The sequence below is a fragment of the Enhydra lutris genome, unplaced genomic scaffold (assembly GCF_002288905.1).
Source record: "Enhydra lutris kenyoni isolate GAN:26980312 unplaced genomic scaffold, ASM228890v2 scaffoldscaffold10, whole genome shotgun sequence".
Lineage (NCBI taxonomy): Eukaryota > Metazoa > Chordata > Mammalia > Carnivora > Mustelidae > Enhydra > Enhydra lutris.
The window spans coordinates 27,962,007-27,989,030 of record NW_019154094.1 but is presented as its reverse complement, the minus strand read 5'-3'; the positions used below and the strand labels follow the sequence as shown (position 1 = coordinate 27,989,030).

At 43.5% G+C, this 27,024-nt stretch overlaps 2 protein-coding genes across 2 annotated transcripts in view; one reads left to right on the top strand and one right to left on the bottom strand.

Annotated features, from left to right (window-relative positions):
* Positions 1-13,313: 13,313 nt before the first annotated feature.
* LOC111143744 (forkhead box P1) overlaps positions 13,314-27,024 on the top strand; it is a 596,731-nt gene continuing 583,020 nt past the window's right edge. The window contains exons 1-2 of the mRNA XM_022497581.1: positions 13,314-13,872; positions 15,744-15,888. The gene's annotated coding sequence lies outside the window, so the exon portion shown is untranslated. The remainder of the gene's footprint in view (positions 13,873-15,743; positions 15,889-27,024) is intronic.
* On the bottom strand, positions 14,184-15,132 carry LOC111143745. Its single transcript, XM_022497582.1, has one exon. The coding sequence runs from the start codon at positions 14,986-14,988 to the stop codon at positions 14,197-14,199; it is 792 nt and encodes a 263-aa protein (XP_022353290.1). The 5' UTR covers positions 14,989-15,132; the 3' UTR covers positions 14,184-14,196.

Sequence of the window (27,024 nt, the reverse complement as noted above, 5' to 3'; positions counted from 1 at the left end):
AAATTAGGATTATGCAGTCCTGTGACTTTTATAAAACAAGTGACTATGTTTACAACAGTCTGCCTCCTATTCATTTGATCTTGCTTATGATTGACTGAAATGCAACGGGAATTATATTTTTAATTTCTCATGTTGGATGCCAGAATCAGAACGTACAGCTCCTAATGGAACACGTGGCTATTTAGAAGTGGGGGTTGTACACATTTGTAAGCTACTTTGCCCATATAAGGTTGTTCTGTAAGTCATCATCGGGAATTTTAAAATAAACATAGGACATGTTATAGATCCAAAAGAATGTCGTCCTTCAAGATTTCCTACCTTGGAAGTTATATGCTTGTTTCAGTGATGAAACCAGTGAAATAGCTTTTGACTTTCACTTTTAATTAGTGTCTTTAGAGCTTCTTTTTGAACCAGACAAGAATCCCGGGCTTTGTTATTTCAGAAAAACACCAGGAATTACCCACTTGGTTGCCTCCTCCCAACCCCAAGTCATGCTCTGAATTTCTGTTTGGTCATTCTCAAAAATCAGACAGAGCCACGTGGATAAAATTTACCATAAGAGGCAATGTTTAACCAGTGTCTTCATTTTCTTAAGGAAATTCCAAAAAGGGAGAACCAAACGTGGTGTAATGAATGGAATCATTGTTGGACTAAGTGCAGAGATCTGTAAGGTGAATACTCTTTAAGGGTACCGCGCGCATTTGGAACCATAAATTCAGATCTGCGCGTGTGTGTGTGTTCGTGTACATTATTTTATAGTTACACATCATGTGCTTCAATTGCGAATCTGATACTTGCCTGGCTTTACTCCCTGTGGCAGACATTTCTCATTTTAAATAACTTTGAAAGATCTCCTATGTCTCTGCTCATACAATGAAAAGTTCTTGGTGATTCAGGAGTCCAGGCGAAACTTGCAGTATCAAAGAACATGGGTAACTACCTAGGTTGAGTGAAGAGACAACAAGGTCACGAGAGGCCCAAGTTTCTCTTTGTCTGTTAGAGCTGTCATAGAGGGCTTGGTGCTGGTTGCCTCTCAGGTGAACAGAGGTCCCAGTGATGATTTCCAACACCCGACCCAGCTGGCTCACTTCCTTGGAACTCCCTTCTAGCCCTCTCGGTGATTTGTAGAATCTCCTGCTCAGCACAGCCACTCTCATCTTTGGGGTCCCTATAAAGGGAACCTTCATTTTCATTTCAATCTCTCATTTCTGAGTTGGGTGTTTTTACCATTATTTTATAGTGGAGGAAGGAAGGGCCAAAAGAGAAGGAGTCTCCTGGTGACAGAGTAATCCTGTCACTTGATCACTCATTTGTTTGTTCATTCATTCAGTCAAATAATTAAGAACCCAGTATATGCCATTGAGGAATGTGTAGTGAGCAAAACAGAGAGGGCTGTGGCCTCCTGGAGTTTATTCCTAGGGAGAGAGCCATGCAATCGATGAATAAATAAACTGGGAAACAAGCCAGAATTTTAGATAATTTTGGAGGAGGAAAGGGCTGTATCTAGAAGAGGTCAAGGAAGTTTTCTCCAAAAAGGTGTCCTTTTAACTGAGACCTGAAGGCTGGGCAGATCTAGCCATGCCAAGAGCCAGGTAGAGGGAAGAGCAAGGGGAAGTTCCAATTCCCCTAGTGCAGCATGAAAGGCATAAAATAAGTGTATCATCAACAAATAAAATAGACATAAAATGGTATGTTTCTAAAGACTGCAGTCCTGACACAGGTGAATTTGAGAGAGAAGAATTTGTAAGCATGCTACACAGGATAGAATTCTAAACTATATTTTCACACATAAACCAGAAAGGCCCATTCTAACATTGCCACGTAACCAAAGACTTGCCAATTTTTTTTTTTTTTTTACACATATTATTCAGTACTCAGTATGACCTGAAACTATAAGAAAAACTAGGGTCTTCCTCTTTAAGATCTTCCTTGCCCTAGAAAAATCTGACTCCAGTGGGTCCTGGAGCAGAGCATTTTTGAGAGAGCGTGTATATATGTGTGTCTGTTTTCTTTGTTCCCATTATTTCTTTTCCCCAGAAGGAGACCAAACTGTTTATAGGGAAGAGGGAAACAAACAAACAACTGGGTAATATACTTCCGTTCCAAACATTCAGACACATGTGACTTTTCAGTCAGCACAGAGATCCGTGAGGCAGACAGACCAGCCGTGCTGGATTCTCCTGGAGCACAGATGCTGCCTCTTCCTTGGGGATGACAATATGAATTATACAGACCATTATCATCTCTTCTCCAGAATTCTAACTCCTGAATTCTGACCCAGAAAATGCACAATTTGTTCCCCTTGAGCATAAAATTCACGCTGCCCCAGCACCTGCTGGAACAACCGAAGAAGATTTGATTGGCTTCTCCTACCTTCTGCTGTTCTGTGTCCTACGACAAGCATCCAGAAGAGGCTATTTTCTGTTGCCTGGAGGAGAGACTGGTTTTGTTGTGCCAACTGGAGTCTTGAAAGTGTGCCAGAATCTAATCTTCCTTCCACCATGTCTCTCTGGGCCCCAAACGCTTTTCAGTGGAATGCCACAGCTCACTTGCCTCTAAGTGCTGTGTTCTCCCTCTCTCCCTCCCTCCCCAAAACACACATTTTGGCATCATTTGGTTTTCTGAATCTTTCTAGGACCCATATCCTTTTTTCTAGCTAAGCTGGGGCGTCAGATAGGTTTTCAGAGTAGCCTGATCTTTCCACTGTTGGTACATCAACCTTCACACTTCTTTGTGGTAGGTTCTTAATGACCATCCTACCTTTGCTGTTCATTTACTTCCCTTTTTATTCACTGCCTCAAAATTTACAAAAGTATTATTTGGTATTTTCTTATAGTTTAAGTGATAGCTCTCACAAAATGCATGTTTTTTGTGGACTTGATCAGTTTACATTGGTGGTTACCTCTTCTGGTTTCTTCTGGAAAAAAAAAAATTCAGTTGAGAAATTATACACATAACTCACCAAGAAATTCACTAGAATGTAAGCTTCATGAGGGCAAGGATTTTTTTTTTAATCTTCACTTACTACTCTTCCCTAAGTTCAAAATAGTGTTTGGTCCATAGTAGCATGCAAGGAGTATTTGTTGAATGATTGAGAGACATGGAATTCAGACTTGCTCACGTGAGGGGCCCACTTCTGCCTCTCCTAGGACGACGACTCCAAAATCGATCTGCATCCTCAGACTCATGTGAGATGTAAAAACCATCAAAATGCCAAGGTTAGCTAAAGTCTTGGAAACAAATACTCGTTCTTTCCAGATTGTTCTTTCAGTCTAGCCATCATTCCAACATTCCCTTCACTGATCTGTCAAACAGCTGGGCTGCGTGAGTCATTCAGGAGCTACACGTTAGCAAGGAGAAGGTGGGGCTGGTGACGGGCAATGACCCCACCACATGGTAAACGTCCTGGCTCCTTACACCTGAGATGCATATGCCCTTGGACTTCCCAGAAGAAGGGGAATTTTAATTAGAGCATCCAGATGAAGTTTCTGCCCAATTTAAATCCCATGCGTCATCTTATGAGATGCAGGATCCTCAAGTTCTCATTCTGTTCATCGCCACTTCCTTTATTGCATTTTGTTTTTAGACTTAAGGCCGTGAGACTGACAACACATCTGACGTTGTTTATGGAGTCGTGGACTCTAATAAAGTCTGCTTAATCATGATGGAGCAAGGTTGGCTGCCAAGAGCTTTGTCAGAACTGGAAAGGGCTTGGTGGCGACTGCCCCCGGCTGGGGAGCCCACCTTGAGCTCTGTTCGAGTTACAAGTGGCCTCCTTTTAAAGCCATTCTGTTTTGCAAAGAAAATGATTTGGTTACTCCGTTAGAGATGGAAATGAAACAGACTTCTGCTCTTCCTTTTTTTTTTTTTTAAGATTTTATTTATTTATTTGACAGAGATCACAAGTAGGCAGAAAGGCAGGCAGACAGAGAGGAGGGGAAGCAGGCTCCCTGCTGAGCAGAGAGCCGGATGCAGGGCTTGAACCCAGGACCCTGGGATCATGACCTGAGCTGAAAGCAGAGGCTTTAACCCACTGAGCCACCCAGGCGCCCCTGCTCTTCCTTTCTTATCAGAAAAACACCTGAGGCCAGGAGTGGAATGTTGGTGGCCCAGAGAGAGTCCTGCCTGCCCTGGGGGCACCCCAAGTAGTCATTTTCACCTGAGGGCAGTTTGGTCTCCCAGTTTGTCTCGACTGTCGGAGGGTGTCACTGGCATCTAGTAGGCAGAGGCCAGGAATGGTCCTGAACATCCTACAATGTATAAAACGGCCCCTCACGCCCACCCCACAGCAATGAATTATTTGGCTCCAAAAGCCATCAGGGTTCAGGTGGAGACATTGATCTGAAGGAGCCTTGTTCAATTTCATGAGATTGTCCCTGCCTGGGAAGGTTACTCTCTTCCGTTGCTGTTTTTCAGTTCTCACTTAAAAAAAAAAAAAAAAAATCCCCATCTTATTCTTGCATCAGGAATTGGTAATTTGGAGGCAGACCTGGTTTCAGAAGAGGGCGGGGCAGAAGCCTAAGTGGAATGATTTGAAACGCATGGAGAAAACCCAGACTTAAAATGTTTCTCTCCTTCCAAGCTCTGAGGTCTAGAATTCCTTTAGTTGAAACCTGGAGAAGCCCTGAAGAGGGGGTTCAGGATTCCTGGGTCTTGAATCAAGCTCTGCTGCTTCCCAAAGCACTAAGAGCTGTTGAGCACTGACTCTGCGCCCAGCCCTGGGCCAAGCACTGTGCACGTAGCCTCCCATCTCTTCCTCCCCGCAGCACTGTAAGGTGTGCATTTACTACTATCGTTGTACTGAGGAGCAAACGGGGGCTGGGAAAGGTTCAGGAACATGTGCAAAGCAACACACGGATAAGCACGGTGCTGTGATTTTCAAACGGGATACCCAAGACTGCCAGGAACCAGGATCTTACCCTGCCTAGCTCTGAGGCATCTGTGAAAAAGGCAGGAAGTTAAACCCCATGACTTCTAGGAACTCTTGACAATGCCATGATGTCTTTATTGGTTCCTTTGTTTTACATCTTGCCCTTCTTCAAGATTTCCCTTGCAAATGGAAACAGTCCCAGGATAGGTAACGATTGTAAATCCCCATGAAGGATTCCAAACCTTAAACTGTATCATAACCAGCTGGTGAGCTTCTAAAAATGCTTATTTCTGTGGCCGCTCACCAACACTCTGCTCGAGCACGTTGGAAATGGGCGCCTGGAATCCTGATACCCCCCTCCCCGCCCCCATCCAGGTGATTCTAATGCATGGGCTCTGAAGACGACACTGAAGAAGGCTATTCTAGCCCCTTCCGGGGATTTAATCGACTGGTTTAATTGACTGGATGCTGGCCACAGTGGAAGCTCAGAGTGTTTGGGATGAATTAGGTCCCCTGGATCCCTTACTCTGCCAGAGCTGGCTGGGCCTCCTGTCCTCCAGCTCAACTTAGGTCAACAGTTCCTTAACGGCACCCATAAGAATCACCTGGGAAACTTTTAAAGCTCACAATGCCAGGATCAGACTCCCGGTTAATTAAATCCCAATATCTGGGAGTGGGAACGGCTTCAGTATTTTTTTTTTCCCCCCAAGATTTCCAGATGATTCCTATGCACAGTAGTTTGGGAACCACTGTCCTGGGTGTTGCAGATTCCACACCTGGGGTAAGACAACCCCACTATCTCAGGCCTCCTTATCTCCTAAGACGCATCTGCAGGCCACCCTTCACTCTATTGGCTTTCCAGAGGCCCCTGCTCACTCCTCTGCCTTTTATGTTGCTTTTAAGATATTCCTCTCATCACCTTGTTTATACCCACGACAGGTCTTCCTCTTGAGGAAGGGGCTTTACCGTGTGTGGTTCCTGAGTGATATCGAGTAGCAAGAGCAGGTGAGGGCGGACTCAGGAGAGAGAAGACAAAGGCCAACTGGCTTCTTTGTCTTCACAACAGGCCAATTGGAGAGTAATAATAATGGTTATTATAAGGAGGTTGCCCTGGCGCCGGACTCCCTGAATAAAATACCCAGTAAAACTTTGGAACTCCTCTTCTGGGCAGGAACAAAGAATCCTGCTAAAAACAGCACCTTCTAAATAATGACGTTATGGCTGATATTTTGAAATTGGGAGTCTGCTGACAAATGATTCAGAATGTAGGAACAATTGAAAACGGAGACCAGCTTTCCTTACCAGGATGTTCGAGGTGACTCGTGAATGCTTGGGAAGGAATTTAAGAATAAGTCAGAGTCCTCTCCAAGTTTCCCTTTTTTCTCCTCTGTTTTTTTTTTTCCCCACCTTGCTCACTTAAGAAACAAACCCTGTCACCCTGCCTGTCATGACATGGTGACTCAGTTTCCCCAAAGACAGGAGATAGAGAGGGTCTGCCTGTGACTTTGATGCCCCTGCACTTGGCTGTGATCAGCCTACCTAGAGTTTTAAAATGGAGGACTATTAGGATTAAAATCTGGATATCTCGCCTCTCTTGAAAATTCAAAAACTCTTTCTTGCCCTGAGTTCACTTTCTTGGTGTGAGCAGTCAGCATCTGCCCCTTTGCACGGAAGCCCGTGTGTTCCAGTTTGCTGCGGTCTCCACTCCTTCTAATTCCATGCAAGTCACTTCAATTTAAATTGCTTGAGTCGTCTGGGCTGTGGCATCAGCATCATCTGTTAAGATTTGTTAACATGCCAATCGCTGGGCCCCACCAATCTTCTGGAAGGAAGAGTTGTCAGTTCCTGATGTACAGAAGTATGGATGTGAGTGTGCATATTTTTACATATATGTGAATGTGTATACATGTGTGTGCATATATTATACACATATATAATATATACATATCAGCATGGACTTAGAGGTATTTATTTCATTCTTTGGGTTATAATCCAATACTACTGTGATTTCTTCTCTTGCTTAAGATGTCTCAACTTAGGGCACTGGGAACTCTTTCAGACCGGCTTCAATGCCTTTTCAGTAAATCTCTCCCCACCTCACCCCAGCCTTTTTTTCTTTTTTTTTTTTAAAGCACTTCCTTTAGCACTTTTTGGTACCACAGGTGCCCCCAGTTTATCTTATATTTTCTGTACCCCAACCTGGAATTACCTAGTTTTCTAAGGATCCCTGATTTCTTTTATTGGAGAAAGGTATTTAGAAACCAAGGCCTGGGTGCTAGGTGTGCTCATTGCTAGTGGGCTGTCATTGCCCCAGCCCCTCTCAATGGACAGGCCTAGGAAATATATGTAGGGATGCTAACTCAGGCATATACGCACATGGATTTATTTCTGTATTTATCTGTGAAAAAATATATATAGTGCGTGCGCGCGCACACACACACACACACAGTCCATATGGATACCTTCAACTCCAACCCATTAACCATAGGATTCATCCTAGCCTTGGGGATATCAGATTTTTAATCTTTGCATGGCTTTTCTATGTTAACAGTGGCTCAAGAACAGTGGGGGGAAAGGAGTAGTTTATAGATATTGCTAAAAAACAACAGTAGAAAACTAACCCCAAGCTCAGCATAATAAAAATGTCAGCATAGCCCCTTACTTAATATTCTTCAGCCCTTTTTGCAGTCTACAATTTGGAACATACAACCTCACTGTTCCTGAAGGTGGATAGACGTGCCTTACTTCCCTTCTTATACAAACGCAGTTTGTCTCCAGCCCTACGGAACAATGCCTCTTGTAACGCTTAGCTGGCACTTGTGGATTCTAAATATAAGCCAAGATGCTTCTCGAAGATTAGAATCAGAACTTTGCTTTACATGTGAAATCTTATTTTGAATTCAGGTACACAATTACTCACTCAGAGACTTAATTATACTGCCTTAGGATAGTATTACAATAGTTTTAATTATTTTTTGGGGGGTTACAAAAGTAACCTTTTGTCTGGTTAGGAAGGTGAAGTGACTATAGTCTTTTTGTGAACTTCAAAAACAAATTAACCGTCAGCTGTGAAGTTTATCTGTGGTTCCTTCATGTTTATTCAAGAAGCAGCCATACTTGGATGGGCTGCTCCTTCCTCTCGTTATACTGAATGTAAATCTTGTGCTGCTTGGATGTGTCTTTATAAACTGTGTAGAGAACTGGAAAGAGAGTCTAACCAAGATGGTTCATGGGCCGCTGGAGGTGTGGCTCAGTGGTTTGGAAAACATTCTGGGTTTTAAACAGGAACACCTATAATTATGGAGGCGTCATCCCTTCCATAAAAAAGAAAACAAAACAAAGAAAGCAAAGCCTTTCTACTAACAAGGTGTAGTCATAGCATGTATTCAGCCTTCCCAAAACCTGTCTGGCATTTGTTTCTGGTCTGGTGGGGGAATATCTTCCATCTTTCCCTGAGCACTCATCAAACAATACAAAGATAAACAATTGGAGGGCAATTAGCAGTCTCTTTGGGGTAACAGGAGAGAGGTCACCCTGCTATTAATTTCAAAGGAATTAATCATGGTTTACATACGTGATTTAGTGGCTTAACTTTGCAAGTGGTTGAAAAACAAGGAATCAACGAAGTTTACAAAAGACACTAGTTTGGAGAACCAGGTTTTGTAGACAACTCTAAAGAACTATCTGTTGAGTATTCTAAAGCTGTAAAGGTTGAGATGGTGCCTTGTAGGAGACTTGCATATGTGTGAGACTCAACTAGGCAGAGTTGTTAAAACACAGATCTTGATCCAGTAGGTGTAGGGAGGGGGCTCAGATTCTGCATTTTTAATATGCTGTCAGGTGGTGCTCATGGTAGAGATCGGCACATCTCATCTTGCACAGCAAGGCTGTAGATTGTCCTGGTGCCTGTGGTGAGGTAGGATTAAGCCCCTCAAACTCCCTCTATATACCTTAAAATTCCCAACATGCTGCACAGTGAACGTCCAGGGGTTAAGGGACTAGAATAGCTTTTTGGAGTAGAGGTACTTGGGCCAAATACTTTACTGTACATTTTAGTTTCTAGGGACTACATTGGGACCCATAGGGCAAAGAGCTATACTATACAGTATAATTAGTATAATATAGTTAACAGCAACCTCTTTTCACAAGGACTAATTTTAAAAAAACCTAAAAATATTTGTAGGCCATGTTTATTTGATGTTTACAGAACTGTGCCCTTGAAAGAAAAGCAGGAAAAGCAATCACTAAGTCCACTCTCTGAGATTAAAACCTCAGAAAATGCAATATTGTCTCTCTAATTTTGATGCCGACCTTCTGAAAAAATTTCGTTGTTGGGGAAACCCCCCTTTAAACAGAGGTCTTCACCATTCCTTGACTACCTTTTCAAGCCACACAAATTATTAAATGTGCTTGGTCTCAACGTGTCTAGTAAGACTGTATACTTTAAAACAAGACATCGTCTGTTGATTTCTGGTGTGGACATTTAGTGACATCGGAACAGAGGACATACTTCTCATGCCTCTTACTGCAAAACACACCATTTTCATTTGCCATACTTCTCTTCTAGGAAGGAAACTTGGAGTGTAAGCATTCATTTTAAGAGTCTGACAGCTTCTACTAACCTCTCCCTTTCCCCTACTCTCCATCTCTCCCACCAACCCTCCCCTACTTTCTTCACTGTGGTTACCCTCATCTGGATGTCTGCCATACCTGGGGGAGAAGAACAGTGAGTAGCGGGTTGAATTTGATCTCTACCCTCCATAGCCTCAGGTTCTCCCCTGTCTGTGAAGGGGTGTGTAGTTGGCTGTTTCTGAGAAGGGAGGCAGGCTGCATAATATCTCAGGATGGGTGGCATGCCACTATTGTGAAGTGGAAAGTGTAAGATGAGAAATTCCTTAAGGTGTCCAATCAGGACACCTGGACTCTGATCCTTGTCTGTCTACTAACCAGTTGTTTGACCTTGGAGAATGATTTAACCTCTGTGGGCCTCAGTCTCCTAATCTGTAATTTGAAATACTTGGTTATGCCTGTTTCTCAAAGTGTAGGAGGCTTGCCACTGGAATAGCAATAGATAACACTGAATCACATCATGAGAACTATACTCCTTCTGCAATCAATTTCAATCGTTACAGCTTTTCAAAAAAACCACAGAGATGTTAAAATTCTCTGCTGACCCTCATGTCATTAACCCTTTTGGCATTTGGCACTTTCCCTTAAAAAAATTGGTTGTAATTTGTAATTTTTTTTTTTTTTTTTTTTGCCCCTCTCCCTTTCTAACAAAGGAGTCGATGACTGTTTTCACTGTGATTCCTTTTAATTTGTGGAGGGCGATACTGAGTTCCCATTTAAAAAAGTAATAGAGAAAAAAGTAGGTTAACGTAAAGGAAGATATTTAATAAACTTACCATAATAGTTGTAGTCCAATGACTGTTTTGGCAAAAAATGAGGAGGATGGTAACCAAGAAACACTGAATTAGGCGAATTTAAAATTTCTGTTCAACTCTAGACTCACAAAAGCACTCATGTATCTTGTTAAGTGGTAAATGTCCACCCTGTTTCCGTTCCCCAAATGTGTGTGTATTTATTGACAAAGACTTTGCAGAACAAAGTTGGTGTCTGATGTATAGCTAATAGTGTGTGGCAGGGCACAAATGTGGTCCGATCTCTTTAAGGAAATTCTGGCTGCAGTTACATATAGTTTGCTAATTTCCCTTTACAGTGTTTTGTTTTTTCCTGTTACGTCAAATATAGTGAAATGGGGACAAACACCTTTGCCTTGGTGTAATTAAAATGAAGTTATGTCAGGAACATCTGTTGAAAAGGGGATTTCTATTTGTTTTACGACCAAAAGGTGGCGTCCTACCCCCATGCCCTTTATTTAAAAAACCCTTCTTGCTTTAATTTAACAAAAAGAAACTTCCAGTTGATTACAGATAAAGAAATTAAAATGTGCTCCCTATGAATGTAACGTGACAGTGTTGAAAATGAACAATATGTTAAAGCTGCAGTTAAGTTTCCCCCTAATGTAAGCCAAATGGACACGGAGTTCTTTAATAAGGTGGCACATTAGACAGTATTATATACAAAATTGAGTACAATATATCATGGGATTTACAACCAGGATTTCCTTTTGTCTGCAAAACTTGTTGCCAATCTGACTTTGGGCCCCTCTTTCAAGTGAACGTAGAATTTAAGGCAGTTAAAATGCAGAATAAGATCAGTAGCAACCTAAAGATCTTTTTAATATGGCAATACTCACAATTTTTTTTAAAGCTCACCATACAATCTGGAAAACAGGATCAGAGCATGAATTGTTCTTTACAGACTATGAATAAATTTGTCTCATTTAAATAAATTGCTATTTCCCTGAGTTATAATTCTGCAACTCAACAAACACCATAACCATGTTGTATCTGGTATAAACATTTTGGAAATGGAAAACAGTTTTCTCTGCCATAGACTGGCTACTTTGTAGATTTCCACTTAATTTCACATGAGTTCAGCATATGGAATTTCCAGAGATGTTAAAGGATTGTTGCAACTATGAATTGACTTGACCTAAAGTTTTCATCAGTGCCTAGGTCATAGAAAGCATTCAATAAATATTAGATATTATTACTGACAGTTGTAGACTGTGAGCTCCTCAAGGGCAGGGGTTTTAATTTTGCAGTCTTCATTGTCTACTATATGGTCTAGAACATAGACGGTATGTCAAAATGTCTGATGTCTTGAATCAAAGATTAATAGGAACCCTAGTCTCTAGAAAGCTAGGAAGTTCTACACAAACTAAAATGCATTTTCTTCATCTAGACTCTAGTCTAAAAGATCCAATAGATGGTCTTGTCTGGATAGCATAGAATCTTGTATAGCATGCATTCAACGTGAATTTTATGCCGGAATTACCTTAGCACAGTCTCCCTTTCTCTGGCTTTATACTGTAGCACTGGTGAATGGCTTTATTTTTTTGCTTGCAAAACAGATACAATTTTAAAGTGGTAGTCTTACACTATTATTGCAATTGAGATTTAGAATTCTTCTGTAAATGAATGTGTAACGATATTTGTAGTAAGACATTATCCATAACAATTTATAATAACCTTTTCAGGATGTTTATTATCTACAATTGTGCTGGTCTCAAGGAATGGAACAGAACTTGCCCCCCCTCCCCAAAGGTACTTTGTAGGAATCCACAGGAGTGGCTTTCAATACATTCTCATTAAGAGTTGGCCTGATACACCAGCCAGCCAGTAGCTGGAAATGCTGGCTTAGGAGTTTGGCAGCTTCTGGGGTGACGGGTCTGAAAAAAATTATTTCTGTTAACAACAACAAGCCATAGAACCCTATATCTCTAAGTCACATTTTGGAAACAAGAAGTCTTCCTTCTCAATTTGTGTTGTTAAAGAGGAAAGAGATACCAGTGTCTTGTTTTTATACAAATATATGTATATTTTAAAACATTTCATTCAGGCTTCTAATTTACTTCTTCAAATTTCTAAATTCCACCAAACTTCAAAACAGCAAAAAGAAAAAAAAAATCTCACCTTTTCAAAGAATTGGATAGAGTTTTTTGCATGTGACTGATCTCTGGAAGAGCAGGTAATTTGTGTTAAACAACTGATTGACATGCTAGCCCCTGGGCGTTTTCCTAAGAGAAACCGTGGCAAGAACACAGCTCCTGATGCGGCAGCCACTTTCCCCCCAAAGTGGATCAAACTACACATTCCAGCAGTGAGTCTGACAAGGAAGGTGGAGGGGGGAGCTCGTCCCACATTACATTCTCCCGATATAGGAATACAGGGGGTAAACCCCATCGCTGGCGGGTTTCTGTTTCCCTGCAAACAGGGGTTTGTCCTTCTGTTGAACTTTCACCTCCCGAACTCGCCTTCTTTCATTGGATAAAGTGCAGAAAGAAAGAGGAGAGATCCAGGGAAGACGGGAGAGAGGGAGAAAGGGGGCTGAAAACACCACCCCCACCTCCCCCTCCTTCAACTGTCACTGATGGCAAAACACTTTCACTTTTAACTGGAGGAAACTCACATCCTTGCCTACCCTCTCTCTTTCCTTCTGTATTTTTAGCTCAGAAACCAAGCAAATAGCCATCGCATTCCTATCTTCGTCCCTAGTTGTTAACACTCTCCCTCTCCTTTTTTTCCGGTGGCTGAATGGGCCCCCCATTTCCCCATCTTCTGAGGAATCCTCCCCTCCCCCATGCCCCTTATTTTTCCAGGTCTTTCTTGCCAGATCCCTCTTTTGCCAGGGACTGCTCTGGTGTTCCCTTCCTCTCTCTAGTCTGCAGGGCTCTGCCTCCCTCTCTCCTTCCCCATCCAGTCTGGACGCCCCTCACTCCCATCTCCCGAGAACCGCCCCCCCCTCCGTCCAGGCTGCCCCCTCCCCCCCAGCTTGGCAATTGCGATTTTTTTTTTTTTTTTTTTTTTGCTGCGAGCCTTGTTGTTTACCCAGCAGGTGGATGTGACGTCAGGGACGCACAACAGCAAAAAATAACAACATCTCCCTCCGCGACGTGTTGGCCTCTCTCGCGCGCCTTATTTATTTATTTGTTCCGGGAGGCCGGGGGGAGCCGGGTGGGCGCCAGTACCCGTGTGGCCCAGGGAGGGGGCGCAGCGGCTCGCGCTCTGGGGGTGCCGCGAGGCCTTGGGGGCGCGTGAGGCGGAGAAGGGGCCCTGGCAAGAGGCCGGGAGGCCGGCTGGGGAGCGCCCCCAGTCCGGCGCTCCCCGCGCCTCTGCCGCCGCCGCCGCCGCCGCCAGTGGCGCTGGCTGGGCTCCGGGAAGCTAGTCCGGAGCGGAGGAATCTATTGTTATTTATTGTGTGGCGGTTGCACGCTGTACTCGCGGCGGCCCGGCCCTCGTCCGGGAGTGCGTGTGTGCGCGCGTGTGTGCGCGAGTGAGTGTGTGCGCGGGGGTGCGCGCGCGGGCGGGAGTGGGCGCGCGCGGGGGAAAGGCCCGAAAACACCTTAGTTTGCACCGAGAGACCATTTGCAGCGGGTGAGTTTGTATTTTTCCATTTCTGCTCCACTTTTTCCCAAGCTGCCTCCTGCCTTGTTTCCGCCACTTTAAACAACAACAACAACCAGCACAAAAAAAAAAAAAAAAAAAAAAAAAAGAAAAAAAAAAAAAAAAAAAAAAAAAAACTACTTTCCACCTCCAGGCTCCACGTGCATCTCCCCCCCTCCCCCCGCCCTCCCCTCTCGCCTCTCTCCCCCGGCCCGGGCCCAGGCTCTGGGGTGGGGTGGGGGTTGGGGCCGGCGCGGGGGTTGGGGGGGCCGCCGGCGGTGGCGGCGCCCGCAAGCTTGGGTCCATTTCCATAAGTCAAATGAAGGGGGGGGCGGCGGCGGCGTCAGGCGAGAGGCGAAATCGTCTTCCCCTCGGCCCCTTCACTCCTGGCTCTGCGCTCTGGGCGATCGCCGCGGGGAGAGAAATCAATAAGCCCAGGCCGCCTGGCTCAACTTTCGGTGTCGGGCGTCGGGGTGCCGGCAGAGAAGCGGGGCCGGCGCGGGGCCGGGGTCGAGTCTGCGGCGGGAGGGGGCGCGCGCCGGGAGCCTCGGGAGCCTGAAGTTTGGACTCGGAGCAAACTTTTTCCCTTCGCTCTCCGAGAGTGTGTGCCCCTTGATGCCCCTGGTTTGTAATGATGGGAAGCCCGCATCCTGGGCCCCGCGCATCGAGACAGCCCCAGTGCCACACGCGCCTGGCCCCGAACCCAGCGACGGGAACAGCCCACCGCCGCCCCCGGAGCACAGAAAACTCGGACACACACTCGCGCACCCCAGCTAGACACGCACCCTCACGCGCGCTGGACCCCGGGAACCCAGCCTCGCCGCGGACCGGCCCGCGACATACGTGGCCAGCTCCGCGGGTGGGAGTGGGAACCGGGTGCGCTGCGGGGAATCGCCGCGTCGGGTCTCCTCCCCTCCACCACACGCACTTTCGGGGTTTCCTCTCCTTCGAAGCTTGGGGGGTACCGGAGAGGTTTCCCAAGCCTGGATCTCTCCTGAGACGCGCGGGAGCCGCCGCGTCTCTGTGGCCCTGTCCCGGCGGCCGATGGCTCTCCATCCCTGGCCAGCACGCCACCTTCCTCCCGAGCTCCCCGCGCTCCATCCCCATCCCGCGGAGGACTCAGCTGGGCCGGCAGCCGGGACTGCGTGCGCTTCGGGTGGGGACGGCGGCGGCGGCAGCAGCGCCGGGAGCTGAGAGTTTGCCAGTTGCCTCGGGGTCGCGGTCATTCGCTGCCTCCGCCTCCCTTCTCCGCCGCCTCTCGGCCCCCCTCCCCCCATACCGCCTCTCGGAAACTTTGATTCCTTCTCCTTTTTTGCCCTGGGCGAGTCCCCCTCCCCACCTGTTGTGAGCTCCGCCTCGGTCCCCGGAGACTGGCGGTGACACACGCGGGCGCCGGAGAGCTCCGCACCCAGAAACAAAGTCGCATGCCCCCTCCCCAGTGTTTGCTTCGAAATCGTAGCCTGCAGCACCCCCCCCCCCCGCCTTCCCGCGCAGCTCCCGCCCCTGTGAGAATAAGGACTAAATAAACAGTTGTAACTTCAAACCTTGCGCCTGCGATCGTATCCCTTTCCCACCCCCTTCCCCCTTCCTCCCCCCTCCTTTTTTGTTGTTGCAACTTTGTAAGATCCTGGGGAAGGTGCTGAGACTTTGGCTCCGGCCGATTTCCCGGTCTCGGGATCCTTGCAGGGATTCCCTAAGCCACATCCTCCTTTCCGTCCACCCGCACTCGCGGGTCCTCCTAGTCCGCCGCCCTCTTGGTCTTGGCCCCCCAGCCTAATCACTTATCCCACCCCCCCTCAGTTCCCCCCAACCTGAGCCGGGAAGACTTGCTGAGGGTCGCCCTGGTTTCTTGTCGACCGCAGAACCCGAAAGTTTGCAAGAGGAAGAGAGCGCGCGGCGAGCAAACGGGCAAGGGGCAGCGGCAGCGGCGCGGGGGACCATGGTGCTGCCGGCGCCTCCTCCGCGGGCGTGAAGGCGGCGCTCCCACTCCCTCCCCGGACTCTGCGGGTAAGTCGAGGCGGACGCGGGTGCCGGGGCGTGAACGCGGGCGGGGGCAACCGATACCCTAGAGCCCCCGGGGGGCTCTCTGCTCAAAGCGCCAGCCTGGGCGGCGCGAGCGTAGGGATGAGGCTCCCGGAGCCAGGATTGTGCCCATCCTCAAGCTAGTAGGTGCTTCGAAATACTGGACTTTATCCCCTTTTTTTCTCCCCTTTCCTAAATCCGAGAATCTGGAGATCAAAGTTTAGCGTGGAGTGTAAAGTGCTCCGATAAAATATGGTGACATCTCTCCCCCCCTTCTCACCCCACTCCCCTCTTATAACTATTAATTATTTCCAAGTCATTGTGTCCAAATACCCTTGCCGGGCTGATTACAAAGTGTATTGATTTAGTCTGGGCTCATCCTACGCATTGGTTTTAATTTATTTTCCTTTTGCTCGACCAGAAAACCCGAAATGAAACTTATTTCTTCCTCTTCCCAACACCCCGCCCCCAGCAAACCTCCACCACCACCACCACCCCCCACCCAGCCCTCATTGCTGAGGCTTGGGCAGAATAATGAAATTAATATAAACATTTCATTTGGTTGCATTTAAGCTTCTCCAGCCCACTTATAAGGGGCTGGTGTTGCTCTCCTGTCCGGTCACAGGTATTTTGTAAGTTTGGATTTCCTTTTTTGTTACTGCTTTTTAAACGGGAATGCTGGAAGGGCATTCTGTATTCCTTTTAAAAGGAGGCTATGCCTTGAAACCATCTACACTTTACCTTTGGTTGTCCGTAGGCTTTAGGATTTAGGGCTTGCACAATAGCTGAATTGAAAAACCTCAAGGATATTTAAGGGATTTTTTCTACTGCTGAAAATATATTGAAGAATCTCTGCAAATTTTTACCTTCTATCTTCTTTTCTTCGTTTTTCCATAGTGATCATCAGTTTGGGGGGAGATGTCTTAAGTAGAATTTGAAGAGAAGTGGTCGGAGTTCAGGTGTTTTCTACTCAGGGTTAGCCTGCATAATTGAGACAGAGGAGTTGCTGTTATTTTCAGTTCCAGAGAGAAATGTATCAAATCTTTTTTAGAATTCCACTGGAGTTTTGATTCTCAAAGTGGAAATACCCATCTCTTTCAGTCCAGGAAAAGAAAATTGAGCTTACAGCTTCAGAGATTTGGAATGGTTCCCCCCCCCAGACTTTTCTACTTGAAACATCTCATAATTAAAGAGCATTAAAAATATAAAAAGGAACTCAACTAGTTACCATTCAGAAGATGTCAGCTAAAATCTCACTGCAAAGGGGGTAAAAAAGGTTTAGCATCTTACCACACTGGTTGCCTTTTCCCCCCCTTACACTTTGGATTAGTCATTGTATGAGAGAGAGAAAAAGAAATCAGGTTTTTTTTTTTTTTTGGAAAAGTAAAGTAAACAGCCTCCAACTGCTGAACCTTGACAACCCAAATTAAGGAAGCAGAAGAGATCAAACAGAACTGCAGCTGGGTTGTTGTCAGGAGCTCTACATGGAGAACCCTGGACTATTCGACCAAGCAGCAAAGCTAGATATTCACTAATGCAGAAATGGGCCATTGCAAATGCTGATCTTTGTTGTGCATGCTAAGGCTCAGGAAATACTCGGCCTCTCTCTAGTCAGCATTTGAGTTCCTTATGGATGTTGAGTTGCTAAATAAGTTATTTTTCCTCATACAGTCTGGTTTATGAAGAGCGTGCGCGCAAAAAGGTATGGAATGAATATTAAGTCTTCCAGAGGCTGCCTTGCTACCCAGAACTGTGGAGTGGAATTCTTTTTACCAACATTAGACTCCTACACTAGAGTTAGGTAACGTTTTCTCACATCAAGTTTAGAAGATCTGCCTTGTCAGGAAAGCCAAGGTTTTGTATGTGAGGGTTTAAATCTGATGTGAAGCTCAAAAAGAAAAAAAAAAAAAAAAAAAAAAATCCCTGGTGATGAAGTTTTGTGTCAGCCCACTCTTGGAATTTAAAAAGGCGAGAGGGAGCATTCTCCAGATTAGACATAACCTCTTTTTTTAGATTGACATTCAATATGACCACGTTGCTACTTTTATTCAAGTTCTCTGTAACTTGTCCTTGCTTGTTGTCTAGGAAAATTTAACTGCTTTACATTTTTAAAGGGAGTAGTAACAGCAATTACTTTAGCATTTTGTTTTCACAGGTTTATCAAAGTATAATGAAAGCAACATCAACTATTCAAATTAACTGTCTCAAATTAAGGGGGTTATATTGCTGGAGAGGTCTGTGAGATTTTGTATTTATATTTAAAGGCTGGAGTAAAAACTGTAACACTTATTTTTTCTTTTTTGCTATAAACTATCCTCAAATTAAATGTCATTTTTAATTAAGTAGAACAAAGTAGGAAATAGGACAAGTAAACACATAAAGAATAAAAATGATTGTTATTTAAGGATTGCATTTTTAATTACCATGTCGATCACATAGTAAGCACTTTTTGTTTTTTTATGTCAGAGTTTCATAACCATAGTGCCCAACATGTTTCAAAGTGTGTAGCTTTTATTGGATATATCTTTTATTGTATAATTAAACAATGCGAGTTAAACATACACATGGATGCTATTAGGCAATTCTGTGCAATATGTAATGTTTTTGAAAAAGCTATAAATATTTTCTCGTTAAATCATTTGTACCAACAATAACAAAAGTTGACTGGGTTAATATTGAGCTGAGGTATGGTTTTCTGTTAGTAAGTTTTTCCTTGCTTCTCCTAAGACTCTACCCCTGGCCTTGTATATTTGCATTCTTAGGCTCTATTGAAGGATATGTCTGTTTTCAGCAGTCGTTTAAATTAACAAAAGGATTGTGATATTTCCTAAACAATTATATATATACTTCAGCACGTCCAGTGCCCACATTAAGAAAGTGAAGGGAGAATATAGCAGATGTGACAACTTCTTTTGAACGTAGCTTCCTCTTTGCAGCCAATCTTATTGTGCTGTTTATTTAGTTTTCATGTTTTACTTAAGACTAAAACTCAATTTTGAAATGTTATCTTGTAAGACGTCACATCACAAAAAAGTATGTGTATTCAGACAATGTTAGTTGTTCTCATACCGATTACATTTCAGTGAGTATGCCAGGAATATTTACAGGGCATTACAGGAGTTCTGTCTTTTAAAAATAATTTTAGGCACACGTTAATAAAATTTAAATAGATTGCAGGCTGTCAGAAAATAGTATAAATTTTGTTTATGATTCAGTTACTTTAAGGTACTTACATTAAAGAAACTCATTTAACCCCTGACTGAAGAGCATTAAGAGGGGAGGGAAGCCCTCCAAAGAGCTCCCACTGCCCTTTGCTCTCCTGATAATCTTAAATTACTACAATTTAATTGCAACTTCAAGGCATTGAGCCTGAGCTATTTCTGTGGGGCTGAGAAAGGGTTTTGAGAGCATAGCTAGATTTGCACAGGTGGCATTTTTGTTTTTCAAAAAAAATGTTTTTGCTAAGGGCTCTTTCTTTTCCTTTCTTATCCTGTTAGGTGTCCTCCTCCTTTTATAGAATTCAGTCATAGTAAATGCCATTTTTTTGCTAAGCCAGCCTTTTTTTTTCCTATGTTTTTTTGGACCTAATGTGTATAAAGGTCTCAAGCAAGTAGAGGTTTGTTTTCTAAAGAAAATAACCTTATGAGAGGCATCTGCTGAATAGACATGAGCCAACATATACTTTTACTATTTGCAGGGGATTTTTTTTTTTCCTTTGGTTGATGGTAGTAATCCCACCAGGTGATCAAATACTGAATTTGTGAATCAAGCCAGCAAGCCACGTAAGTTTGCATTTGGGCCTGTGTATTTCCTAAATGATCTTTCTCGTGACTACTTACACTGGTCTTTAGGCCACTTTGCCATAATGCATGCTGTCCAAGGAGCCATCTTAAACCGATTTTTAAAAATACTTCTCTTCCATGGTACTCAGATGAATTAAGGTTAGGGGTGTCAAAAGCTGGGACATCGGCAGGCCATGAGATGAAACAAATTCCTGAAACGGGAAAACCTGGCCAAATATGGGGTATCTTATGCATGACAGTTTTTTTTTTTTTCTTAACCCCCCCCCCTTGGGACATACATAGTTTATTTCAATGTGCATGTGATGATGTGGTTAATGGAAATTAAGCGTATTTGGCTGGTGTCGCCAACCTAAAAATAAATGTTGTAAGGAATGTTTGATTTCAAGAAGTGCTTTGGTTTTTCATCCTATAGATAATATTCTTACAATTATGGCTAGAAGGCTGGTATTCCGGAAAGAGGAAGTACAGTGGGGTGAAGTGCATGACAGTCGGGAGAGACAATTAGTGTTCTTTGTTTCTTTAATAAATTATTCTTATTAATTACAGTCAGTTGGTGTTAAGGCATTTTTCGGGTTGCATTTAGAAGCCAGTTCCCATTCAGGAGAGGGTTGTGCCAGGAGCTGTCTGCTTTCCCTCATGCTCTTGTACCCAGTCATAAGACCTATGGACCAAATTAGCTGTGGATGTCTCTGCAAGGCTTGTTTTTCTTTTTGAAATCCCTTGAGAGCAGTTTTTAATATATGCCCTGCCTTGTGCACAACAGGTGTTTGTTTGGTAGTTATTTTACGGGATTTAAAGTGAGAAAAACATTTCCTACCTAGCCAGCCCCTGGGAGAGAGAACTGCTTAAGAGAGAGACCGTGGTACCTGAGCAAGTGTAGATGGGCTTTTCCTGAAGGCTCTCCACCAGCTGTGCTATTTAAAGAAGGTGGGGGAGGGGGCTCAATTTCGTGCCTTGATATTTGTAATTAAGTTGTAGTAATTCAAGATTGCCAAGATAGTGCAAAGGGCATTGGGGACTTTTTAGTGGTCTTCTCTTGACGCTTAAAGCTGCTCAGTCATGGGGTTAAATTAGTTTCTTCAATCTGAGTACTTAAAGTAACTAAATCGTAAACAAAATTTATATTAGTTCCTGACAACTAATAATCTATTTAAATTACATTAAAGTATCTAGGCAAAAATTTAATTAAAGACAGAAGTACTGTCAAGCCCTGTAAATATCTTGACAGGTCTACTCAAATGGAACTGATATCACGAAATATTTACATATGTCTGGTGTGTTCGGGAACATCTCGTCAGTGCCTGTGCAAAGCTAATTGCACTTTCTTTCCAAATCACATTTTTAATAAAATAGTTTTTTTTTTTTTTAAAAGGAACATGAATACATACAAAATTGTGTTCAAATGTTGTGTTTACTATTTAGTTCTCTCTCCTTAGCACTCTGATGGGTGTATTTCCTCCAGCTGCTGCTAATTCAGACAAGCGGCTGAAATGGAGGGATCACCAACTAGAAAACTCATGTCATTTTGTTTTATTTCAACAGTTTATAGATAGCAGAGGTTAGTGTGTTATGGGACAATTTGCTGAGGGGAAAAAAATGGGTATAAGCGTGGCATTGTGAGGTTCCTATTTAAATTAATTAAATAGATTTACTTAGGATGGGACAAAGGTTTTTCCTCCTGATTTTTGTATTTGGATACATATTTATTTCTCAGTAGTAAGTCAGGTGGACATCTATATTTTGCTAGATTACTTGATTTTTGCTGATACTGTGATCAGCTGTATTTACTAGGACCCTGAATAATATTTCTAGCATCAGGCTCAAAAACTGAATTCCTGAGGTTTCTTTTTTCTCCTTCCAGCTCTGCATTTGAGTCATAATGTGATTTTTCTCCGCTCCAGGTTTCCTGTCTGTGAATTAGGGGTAGTATTTTAAGGTATGTTCTCCGTGCTTAGTGATCTAATGGCACAGGTGCTGTGTTATTACTCAGATTCTTTAAGATGTTCTTGTTGCTTTCCGACATTGACCACAGCTCTTGTGGGGGAGGATGTGGTATGTGTTTTGCCTCTTTCTCCTCCTGTCCCAGAGCCCTGAGTTGGTGATGCCTGATCAGAGGTGCTGGCAGCCTCCTCTCCTGGGGACAGGTGAGCACAGAGATGGAACACAGATGCTCCCGTGTGAAGTGGAAGGAAGTTGCAGTTGGTCCTACTTCAACATGTGGCAAAGAGGGGGCTTTGCTCACCTGCTTCCAGGTCATTGTGTGTGTTTGTATATGTGTCGGGGAATTTTATTAAAACACAGATTCTTGGATTGGAATTTTTGCTGACTGATGAGAGAATGCATTTTAAACAAACTTCTCCTGGTAATTCTGAAGCATACTAAACAGAGGACTGTGGACCAAGTGATTTAGACTGCTAGAGATTCCGGAACTGAAATCTTTATCTTCTTTTGGATTTTCCTGGTGAATTTTTCGTTTTATCTTGAGGCCTGTATTATTTTTAATGAGTTCAGATTTCCATTAAGAATCAAAACTGATGGTTTTCTAAGAATGTATGAATATGGGAATCACGGCGGAGCTCTGGTTCCTGACACAGACATAGCTGCTCCGGCTCCAGGGTGTGCCGAATCTGGGGTGGGGCCAGGGTTTGCATTTGGAAAAAGCTCCCCACGTGATTCTGATACCCACCAGAGTGGGAGAACTGGACCCCTCCATTGTCAGAGTTGGACGAAAGCCTGCTACTCTCCCAAAGGGTTTGACTTCACTGTTTGGACCTCATGAAATCTGAGAGGCGTGCGGGCTCCCTTTTGAGTCAGGCACCAAAAGCAACATAGATACGTAGAGAAATAGAGGCAGAACATGGGCGTTGCAGTTCCACAAAGTGGTGGGAACAAGCTGGAACATCAGTAGCTTTCACCAAGTACCAGACGTTTCCTTTCACATTATGCCCCTTTTGCATCCATGTTTCCAATGGGCGTTGTCATGCTGTAGCTACCAATTAGTGTCAGATGGCTTTCTGAAGTCTTTTTTTTTTTTTTCTTCTGAGTATTTCATCTTAATTTTACAATCTGAACTGTTTACTCATTAGAGTAACCCTGCTGGCACAAGTATTTCGATTTCCCTAGGCATCTTGGGACGTTCCCTACCATTGTATGTGATGGGGTCTGCAGGAATATTGATGAAAATAGCTTAGCCAACAATGCCACACAAATAAAGCAGAGTTCTAAGAAGAATGCATCCTACAAGATTAGGAGATGAAGATAAAATGCTAAGAAGGCTTGTTTAAGTATTCAGGACTTCAGCTAAAGATCTAACCACTAAGATCAAAAGAGTTTTTTAAATAAAAGTTGTACAGGCATTTTTTTTTTTTTTTTGGGTCTGTATTAGTAACAGTGCCTTTTGAAGTTACTAAAGTGTTTATCTAAAATGCCCTCACCTAAATTTAGAAAAAAAAAAAAAAAAAAGAAAAATTCCATTTGACTTTGGGTGTGGCTTAATTTTAACAGATACCAAAAAGTTGGCAATTGTGTTTATGTTTAGAACCTCACAGTTGCTTGTCTCTAGGTTCGGGTGGCATTTGGAATATCCCTGTAATACAGAGTTCTTTTATTGCTGTTTGGACCCCGAAGTACTTTTTCAAAAAATCGCTGATAGGTCAAGTTTTACAACTAGCTGTCTCTACCCTTGAGTAAAGGGTTTCCATAAAGGATAAATGGAACTGATTGGAAAAAAAAAAAAAAATAGATGGTGCCGAGGAAGAGGACGTGTAGTATTACCACTGTCCCTGGTTGATGAAATCTCTGGCGTGATGTTAAATCGTTCTTCCTTGTTTGTTGAGAGGATGTTAATCATTTCATTAAGAAAGGTTAAGTAATTAACTGATTTATCATTAGGGAATCAACGACAGACCTTTTTAGTGATGTATTCTAGAAATTTTCTAATAGAAAGTTTGCCCCATTTAATTGCTTGGAAAGACGCTAGCTGGACCTTGGGAAGGTGGGGGTGGGGCATGTGTTCCGGGCAACTGTAAATAACTTTGTGGAGAAACTAGTCTATTAAAATAGAAAATAGTTCAGTTTCAGGTTTTCTTTTATGACCTGCATCAGGCATGTTGTTGCAGACCTGCTGTTTTGCATGCCTCCTCTGGGTTTAGGAAGGGTTCAACTGCTTAAATGTGTTCGTGTTATTTTCTAAATAATGGCTTTTGTTGCAGTAGGATGCATGTTGACAGTAAATGCACAGTCGTAACTTGGGTAAGCTTACAACAAATTCTTCTACTTGTAGGAGCAAGCCATCCTCCTTGCCGCTGACTGGGGGTGCTTCTCCCTTTTGTCTCACTGTCCTTATGGCGACTGCTGCACAAGGCTTAAATATGCCGGGATGGGGATGGGATGGGGGGGGGGTGTAGTTGGGTGGGATAAACTCTCCATCTGGCAAAAATTTACTTTTCTCTTAGACCCTTTTGTCCCCAAATCATCCACAAGGTGTGGTTCTAGCTTATTCTCCCTGGGCACGTAACTCACTTCAACTCAAAATCAGAAAGACGCGTTAAGAGAGATCTGTTTTCTGCGTTCGTTTTTGTTCGTTTCTGTTAGGAAGCAGCCCAGGCCCTTTTACTAACTCGAGCGATCCTCTGTGCCTTAGAGGTGACCTTCCTGTCGCAGGGATAACTGAGGGAGAAGAACTCTTGAAGGTAGAAATAAAGCACTTTTGGAAGCACCGAACATGGGTTTTATATTGGGATGCAGCGCTTAGTGTCGTAGCAAGTGCCCCAACTGTTGAATAAAATGTGATGTCTTGACCTCAGACACTCCGATCTTTGAGTTGCGAATAACTTCCGATGAGAGAAATCTGGCAGATGTATACGAAGCCATTCCATTAAGACGGTGTACGACACCAGAAAGGTGCAATTCAGAGGATACCCCGGTGAGCCAGCCGCATACCTGCACCTCCCTTCAGAGAGGGCAGCTTTCGGGTCCAGGCCGAAGAGAGCCTGGGCGGATCGCCCCTCATCTTACCTCTGTCCCTGTGCCCTGGAGGTGACCTCTGCTCTCCGCTGGCCGTTTTTCATCCCCTGGATTTCTTCATGCTTTTAATACATATGCATGTATTCCCGGAAATAGAGGCTTTTCTTATGCATCTTCAGGTGTGTATTGAAGGTATACTACTGTACGCGATCTTCAGCTTTTTTTTTTCTCTCTTTTTTTTGGTTCAGTAGATCTCATAAAATTCATCCACGTGGGTACGTGTAGCTGTGGTTCATTCATTCATTTTCCCACTTGAACCTTTTGAGGTGCTGAATAGTATTTGAGACTAAGTTCTTTGCATTTAAACCCAGCCGCATTCTTCAATATTATACATTAAAAATTGAGGATTAAGGTGAAGCTAGCAGTCTTGACTCGAACTTTGTAATTTGTTCATTTGCCAGTGGTTTTTTGTTTTTTTTTTTTTTTTTTTGGCGGGGGGGGTGGGGGAGCTGGAGGGAGGATTTTAAAATCAAACATTTACCAGGGAACTTGATTTAAAAAAAAAAAATAATATATCAAGTGGTTGATCTCTTACATTTAAGGAAAAAAAAAAAACAGGCTAGGCATTCATCTGAAGGAGCCTAGCCATTTTCTCATTCTTATTTAAAGACTTGGCTTAGAACTTAGCAGTTACATATGCAGGGTAGCAAGTTAAAAAGCGATGTTTAATTAACAGGCGCTTTATACTTCTGTATCCTTGTTATGATATAGCACCTTGTTCTTCAGTGTAGAAAGTGATTTCTGCATATTTTAAAGGACTGGCATCTTTATGGTAAGAAAGCCATATAAATAAAGATATACTCAGATGAAAATCGGAACATGTTTTTAAAATAGTGTGTGTCTACTTTCAGCTCTGTTATCAAACTTGCTGCATAAGCCGGAGTTGATGCTCTGTGATTATGCTAATGACCAAAGGAATCAATGATGCGCAACTAGATGAAATCAGTGGTATCACCAGAGAGAGTTATCAGTTTTTTTGTTAAATATTAAATATTAGTGATAAATAATACACTGTTCATTTCGAGTAGATGGAACATATTTAATTCTGATGTACAGAGTTTCGATTTAGCCAGGCATATTGCAGAGTGAAAGGATCATCTTTTGTAATTTAAGGGGAAAGATAAAAGGCGTTTGTGTTTGTGTGGCTAACGGACTTGGGTCATAGAAATGTTTACTTTGACTGGCCAGGAGAGGCTGGGAAAAGTTTTTCTTTTCTCCTAGACAACTTGGATATTTCTACTGATGTTTTATTAGGAATATCAGATACTCAGTAAATAGCGTAAATGACCAGAGATGTTAAACAAAAGGAGTCTAAAGGTAGATAGTGTTTCCCCGAAGAATGGAGGAAAAATATAACAAAGGGAGAATGTTTGGACAACGCTCTTTTTAGCAGACTGGTGTGTTAAACAGGGACCGTTAGAGTCCGTGTTACCATCAAACAGTGGCTTTAATTTTTAAAAAGTTGAGTTTTTTATAACAAAGTTGTACTTGGCAATGGTTTATTTAAAGAAAAGTTAATACTCGAAACTGAGCATCCTTTTCCAGGTCGCTGAAACCTTGTGGGAAAACACTGCTGCTGCCTTCTTTGTTGCACAGGGGTTTCTCAAGCTGCTCTCCCTCAAAGGCCTGCCTTGCTGGATGGAGTTCAGCAGGTGTTTACTACTGTACAGCAGTACCAGGTGACAGGAGAGAAAATCAAGGAATAATTAGCTGTGGTTTCTAGGACATAAAGAGAGAGTGATTGAAGTCAGTAAAAGCAGGAAATCAGATTGAAGGCTGCTGTGATGTTAGTTTTTAAAAATGCATTGACAAAATGATTCCCTTGAAAGCAGACTCCCACCCTGGCTTGCGCCGACTGTGTTCTGCCATTTTCCTGTCTGCCGTCCTGTCCACCCATGTTGGCTTTTACCAGCAATACCATCTGGTCTTCCAGCAGTGGCCTTCTCGGTGGTAAGGCAGGCCAATTGGGTCAACTTTTGTGATCTGGCAGATGTCCACTGGGAGCTCAGATCAGGCCAGGCTCATTTCTATGTGTGTCCAAAGCCAAGATTTCAACTTGGTGAAAGGCTGTGGAATTTATTTCCCAAAGTGCTGCCCAAACTCTCTTCTTCTTTTCTTCAACTGCCTCCTTGGGCTGAGATGATTGCTTAATGCCCTTAATTATGCTGGATCCCTCTGTATTTTTGAACACCTGTGCATAATTCAGATCATGGGTGGTCACAGAGCCTGGCTCACCAAACAGCTTCTCTTTCAGAATGGGAAAATCCCAAGGAGCCTGACCATGCCCCATGTG

Excerpts from the sequence above, each read along its gene's own strand:
- LOC111143745 (XM_022497582.1), bottom strand. The coding sequence starts at position 14,988 with ATGGGGATGGAGCGCGGGGAGCTCGGGAGGAAGGTGGCGTGCTGGCCA.